At 34.4% G+C, this 7,093-nt stretch overlaps 1 protein-coding gene across 1 annotated transcript; it reads left to right on the forward strand.

The window, feature by feature from the left end:
* Positions 1-1,081: 1,081 nt before the first annotated feature.
* On the forward strand, positions 1,082-6,384 carry LOC132630461 (E3 ubiquitin-protein ligase RMA1H1-like). Its single transcript, XM_060346024.1, has 2 exons — positions 1,082-1,251; positions 5,492-6,384. Exons 1-2 carry the CDS (start codon positions 1,088-1,090, stop codon positions 6,027-6,029), a joined length of 702 nt encoding a protein of 233 aa, XP_060202007.1. The 5' UTR covers positions 1,082-1,087; the 3' UTR covers positions 6,030-6,384.
* Positions 6,385-7,093: the final 709 nt, after the last annotated feature.

The raw sequence follows: 7,093 nt of genomic DNA on the forward strand, positions 1-7,093 counted from the left end.
CCACCATTTTTTTTTTCTTTAACTCAGTCAGCAAAACATTGAACAATTTTTTTCTATTGGATATTCTGAAAGTCACCAGTTAAAAGAACATTCTTGATACAAATATATTCAGGAACCTATCTTCTTTTCCTTCGTTGTGCTTATATTTCTGGCTTCATTTATCTACTATTAAGATTGAAAAGATTAGAGTTTTTTTTTTTTTTTTTTTAAATAAAAATTGAAAGGTCAGATCTTTATGTTCTGAAGTTTTCTGTGCCTCAAGTCTCAGTTTTTTATTAAAAAATAGTTTTTGTTAATGGGGCTTGATTTTTCTGGCTAGATTCTTACTTTTCCTTTGATAGCAAAGACATTGAAGGAGAACTAGGAATTATTTTTATGGTCACTAAGGTCTAAGGGTGTGTTTGGTATAGGTGTTTTTTCAATTTTTCAATGTTTGATCGGTCAAATTTATCGGGAAACACTTTTTCTACGCTCACACCTCTTAGTATTTGGCTAGGTTATATTATTTTTTAAAAAAAAAATGTGGAAAAGATTTCACACCGTGAGTTGATTACTATTTGATACTGATAACTTTTCCTCCAATGAAAAAATAAGCTCCTCGACCATGTGGTGGTAAGAGAAGTGCTATGAGTTCAGGTTTTCACTAATCTTGTAGCTAGTTTTATGTATATCGCAGCTTAGTGTTCTTTGATTTAATCCTACAAGTGAAAGGAATTGAAAAAACATTTTGGTAGCATTCAAGAAACAAAAAGAAATCATCTCTAGGCTAAAGTTGTTATTAAGTACTCATATAAATTGCATAACTTACTTTCTTCTTTATAACATAGTGGGACCTTTTACCTTCCCCTTTGAAATGTTTAAGAACCAATATTTTAAAGAATTTTTGTGCAGCTCGATTTTAGAAGGACAAAGGGAAATATTACTTCAAAAATTTCCATACTAGTTAAGTACTACATATGTAAAGAATTCCGAAACTGTGTTTGTTTGTTATTAGCTGCATTGAAATCCTGGATTCTAATACTTTTCCCTCTTCGGATTTGTTCCTATAGGCGCTAGCAATCAAGAAAATTATATCCTAAAGCAAGATATGGCACTAGATCTTCATTTCCAAGAGCAAATACCAGAGACTACCTTTGACAAGCGTGTTACTCCATTAGAGAAATGGAAGATGTTTGATGATGAGGGCGAAGAAAAGATATCTGGAGGTTTTGACTGTAACATTTGCCTCGACGTTGTGAATGATCCCGTGGTTACCTTTGTTGACACCCAATTTTGTCCCTCCTTTATTTAATTTTACTTACTCGGGCGTCTAAATTAACTGACGAGCTAAATACTTTATTTTTACTATTATTATTTTCTACTTTGCAAAATATTTATTTTTCTACATATTAATTATTTATTGTCTTTACATAATATATATTGTACCAGCTATCAAATTAGAAGCCCGAAAATAATTTAAATAAAGAAAGAGGAACCCATATTTTCGGACCAACATTTGAGCCCAAATGCCCAACCAATGTTTAATTCGGATCAGCCCACACCCTTTAACAGCTTACACGGACCAGACCACAACACCCGGTCCAGCCCATACCATACCCAACCCGGCCCACTACCTAAATTAAAACCCTAAACTCTTTAATCCCTAAACCTATCCGCCTCCCTCTTTCTTTCCTTTCCCTTCCCTCTCTCTACTCTCCCCCTCACCTTCTCTCTCTCGCTGAACCTCTCTCTGCCATCCCACGTTCCCCGCTCCTTTCCACTCACTGTTGTCCCCCCACGCCTCTGCCATCTCCACTTCCCCTTGTTCCCCACGCCGTTCGTCTCTCTCCCACGCTCCTCTCTTTACTTTAACACAAGCAAAAACCTATAAATAGGGCGGAAGTTGAGTCGTTTGAGGGGGGATTTGAGGAGCAAAAACCTAACAAAAACAGATCAAAAATAGACGAAAATCCCAGAGGGGAGGAAGATTTTCTCTCATAACAGTCTTGAGCTCCCCTTTCTTTCTTTTTTTTGTTTTTTTTTGTTTTGAACTTTAAAGATCAGGAAAACACTTTTGTCGAAGATGAGAATTGTGATGGAAGATTAAATTCTTGACGAGTCGATTAACTCTCGTCGTATCTCGGCAAGAATTTTCATTACGCAGAGGTACTTTAATTTTACTCAAGTTCCGAATCGATTCATAACGAGAGAGTAGATTCGACGACCTCAACACCCCAGTTCGTTGCACACAAAAGAGGTAAACTTCGATACATTCATTACTCATGGTCTTTAGTTTCTGTTTTGGTTAAGATTTGTAGTTTATTCTGCGATATGTTTAGTAGTTATGTAGTTTCTGTGTCGTTACATTATTTGTTTGATGTTTGGGAGCTGTTAAGATAGAATATTAATGGCTAAATGAATTTAAAAGATGTATACTGTAGTTTGGATGCTTAGACTGAATTTACAGGACTTAGAATTTATTTAAAAGTCGAATATACATAGGATATACCAAGAATATCAAGGTAAGCAGAAGGTATACGTCGACATACACCCGATATACACGCCTGGATGTGTATATTTTAGATATACTGTGTATATGTTTAAAACAGTTCGACATTGACCCTCTTTTACTCTATTTGCTCAAATAAGATACCCTGTCATGAATATAATCTGTTTGGGTAGATATGATGAAATGATCGTATGACACGTCGATATTAGTTGTTGATTTAATTTGACTCAAATATGTGAAGTATACCTGCGCGCTTTGACTCTATTTCATTGTTGGAAGAATATGTTGTTGTTGAGCATTTGATAAATAAGACCTAGGCTATATGTGTGTGTAAGGTATGAGAATCAAACTGAACTGTTTTTTTTTCGTTTCTATACCTAAAAGATAAAACTAGTTTTGGAAAGGATAAAAGGAATAAGTACAAATCCGGTATTGTTTGAGAGAAAAATGAAAGGGTGTCCTAACTTGAACTTTGCATGATCCCCTCCTTTCAACTCCTTAAATCTGTATAAGTTGTGTTTGTCTGTCCTTACCATTTGTTAAACTGAGTCTGCTCCCTCTCTCAAAATTATTTTGCATTCTGTTAAAGTAGTTAAGGAATGCCTGAAGCCCTGTATGTATGAAATATACCAATAGTACAGCCTGGTCTTAAGAATGAAGTGGTTATCTGTCATTATCCTAGATCTTAAATGAACTAAAAGACTGCGCATTGTTGAAGTTCTTTCTGGCGTTTGTTTGGGGCTATTAATACATTAACTGTGAGTAGTCCCCTGTTTAGCTAAAATTATTAAGTTTGTTAATAGATCGCCATGCTTGTTAATCTATCTTAACCTCTTAAGCCTGCCTTGTTCCCTACTTTAGTTTGATTCAATATCTTATTCTCTTTGTTTTGTTATGAAGCCAATGTGATACAATAGCGTGCTTAAAGATTATTTAAGTTTGTTTTATAGGGACCAGTAGGAGCTATCTGTAATTTTGTTTGCTTGATTGTCACAGTTGTACTTTTAAACTTAAGACCATATTGTACTCTCAAATTTCTGTCAACTTACGTGTTACAATTGTTACTTGCGCCTTGCCATGCTAACAGCCAAAATTAGTTAATCATCCCTGTACACAGAATAATTTCTTGTAGGGTAATGAACCACACAACAGATGATACTATGTTAAGAACTAGATTCTAATAAGAAAGCATGCATTTTAATAGATTGTCTCAAGAATTCACTATAGCAGGCACCAGATGCTTATTTAGTCTTTCTTGACTTCAACCCCGCTATTCGTTTCTTCTCTTGAAATATGTTTGAAAGCTTTTACACATTCTGTCTGCATTCTGCCCAGTTGGAGTGTGGCATATATTTTTAGTGAAATTACGTGTGAAGTGTCTTCCTTGTATGTGATAAGTGTTTGCAAATTAGCATAATTTGGAACCTTTCTTGCAGTGGCGTGTCGAGTCGTTCTTTATATTGTGCTCTAAATTTAAAGCATCTCAACTTGTTTCGTTTCCTTAAATCCAGTCTTTAAGCTTTCATTGTTTTCATTGCCACGCCTCATCCTCTAATCTGCTAAGTTGCTAGAGACTATAAAACATGTGAAAACAGTGAGCTTCACATTTGGTCTCATCTCTACTAAGACTGATATTTAAACTAGCGATAACCTGCCTGCATTATGTGCTTCCTAAAACCTGCCTGTATACTTTTTTTACGAGGATCTATTCCTTTAAATAATTTTGCTACATTTGTTGATTAAGGCTGTACGCTATATATATGACTTGGCTGAACGTGCATTCCATTTTAAGTTGCTGATCCTTTTCTTTTCTCCTCTTTATCTTTTCTTTGCTGATCCGGAGTCGAAGAGTCTTACTTTAAGACTCGACGTCATCCCGCAAAGGCTTGGAATGCCCATTTACTCCATCATTCATCTCCCGCATTCAGTGTTGGGCTAAAAATCCAACGCAATTTCTCTTTCAAGTCAGCCAACCTACAGCCAAACAAGGAAATAAAATTTGGGCCAAAGCCCAATAAACGTGAACAGCAACAGTAGCGGACAGCAACATTCTTTAATGGGATGAGCCCATTTGCATCATTCCTATTCCTCTATTTTTTTTTATGTGCATTTAACGTGTATTGTATGATTAACATTTTGTTTGCTAATTTAGGTAAACCTTAGTGACAGTAGGGGTTTTAGTTTGGTAATGGGTAGTTAATTCCATAAATTATATTCATTTCTATTTCCTAAACTATTTATAGTATCTGTAACATTTACTTGGAGTAATTGATTTTTCAAATGGTATGCCTACATATTTTCAAGCTAAAAGAATCAAGATTCACTCTTACTATCTTAGAAGTTTTAAAATGTAACAAATCTTACACTAACGTTAGCTTATTCTAAAAAATAAAAGCCAATTAGTTTTAACTGATAGTTTTTCTTTCACTTTAATTCCTTTCCAACACTTGAAATACATATTTGTTTGAAACAACTTTAGCACAATATATATATTAAACTATTAGTCTTTATATGAAACCTTTAAAATTTATTTAACATTAATCTTACAATAACTCTTTTAATTTATGAGTCGGCATAACTCACTTTTCTTCAAATACATATAAACATTACATGTTTCGCTTCTTTAGTTTATTTTAACTAAACTCTCTATGCAATTACCAATTTTACTTTAAACAACTTTATCAATAATTCACAAAAAATCATTTTTCTTTCTATAATGTTACATTTACATTTAGCCTAATTAAATCTTAGTCCGGTCGGTTAACCATTGTTAATGGGTCTTAAAGGATGCCTAATACCTTCCCTTTAGACTAATTGAACCCTTACCTAGAATCTTAAGTATCGCAGACCTTAAACAGAGTTAACTTTAGAAAATAACTTTAATAAATTTAGGTGTCCTAATTCACCATAAATAATTAGGTGGCGACTCCTTAACATAAACAAAAATAGGAATCACCAATATATCGTACTTCTAATTTAACCCAGGTTAAAAAGGGGTATAACAACCTTTTGTGGTCACCTTTATTGCTGGCCTTGCATCTATAAGTGGATCCAATTCCAGAGCATCTCTTCAGAAAATCCCGATCACCAACACCCACAATGCCCGGTTTGCAAGGCTGAAGTTTCACATCAAACCTTAATTCCGCTCTATGGCCCTGGCCAAGCTAAAAAACCATCCAAAGACGATGTTCCAAGTAAAAGGATGGTCATACCACAAAGGTCTCCGAATCCAAGATGTGGGGTCCGCACACACGATTCACATCCATCCCAGCAGAATCCTCGGTCACATCAGTCTCATTCAGCCAGCTACATGGTCCCACCAATGCTCAACCTTGGTGGCACGACAACAAATGTGTTACACCCCATGATTGGTGAAATGGTTTATGCACGAGTTTTTGGAAACACATATCCAAACTCATATAATCTAGCAGGCAACAGTAGTTTGAGAATAAGAAGGCAGATATTACATGCTGATAGATCACTAGGGAGAGTATATTTTTTCCTCTTCTGCTGTGTAGTCGCATGTCTTCTCTTATTTTGAGCACTTTTCGCATATTGCGTGTAATTTGTAGATACGAGTAGTTCGTTAGATGACGAATATACAAGCTTGGCTCAATGTAACATGGTGTGGAAGCTTTTCATCTTGATTCAGACTAGCAAAATAGTTAATCTTCATCAAGAAACCAGTTTTTAGAAAGTTGAATGGGTCTTTCCTTTGACAAACTATCCATAGGTGTTTTTCTTTTGTCAAACATGCATGTCTAAATTCCAGAGAATGAGTCAGAGTTTGTGTAGTCATCTAGAATGTAAAGGGATGTAAAGTTTAATTTCTGTGCTTGAGCTGAAAACTCTGCTTCTATTGAGAAGGTATAAATTGAAAAAGAGTTTCTACTTTTCAAAAGGTTTTGATCAAATTTCATTGCAATCTTCTAAATTTCCTTTCTAACTTTGGACATCAACATCATGTTGTTTCAAAGAGTAAAACACATACTCCCTCCAGTTCAAAATAATTGATGTCTTAACCTTAAAAAACTAGTCTAATATAATTGATGTTTCACAAATAAACATATTTAATTCTTTTCTCCAAATTTGCCCTTGATAGATTCCCATGATAATCATGTTAAACTTTATAAATCAATTATTTTGGATTGGAGGCATAATTAAGAGACCGCAAGCGCAATTAGGGGTGTACATGGATAGGGTTGGTTCGGGTTTTTTAAAGACCAAACCAAACCAATTGCATCGGGTTTTTAAATCTATAAATCAAATCAAACCAACAAAAGTCGGGTTTTTCAGCCTCGGATTTTTTCAATTTTTTTGGGTTGCTCGGGTTTTTCGGCTTTTTTCCGGTGAAGTCTTCATACTAAACATATAACTTGTACTTCAAATATTTTTTTAGTCCTAGTAAGATACGACTATCTGATTAAGATATTTTTTAAGATAATAATACAAAATGTGAGATGAGAGATGACATTGTACCAAATTACCAAATTATTCAACAAAAAAAAAGTAATGAAATTGCATAAAATAAAATGATCATAATTTAAAAGTACTAAGTCATGCTATAATAAGTACGTTTAAATTATAAGGCATATAGAAAATGAT

Source organism: Lycium barbarum, chromosome 1, assembly GCF_019175385.1.
Source record: "Lycium barbarum isolate Lr01 chromosome 1, ASM1917538v2, whole genome shotgun sequence".
NCBI classification, from domain to species: domain Eukaryota; kingdom Viridiplantae; phylum Streptophyta; class Magnoliopsida; order Solanales; family Solanaceae; genus Lycium; species Lycium barbarum.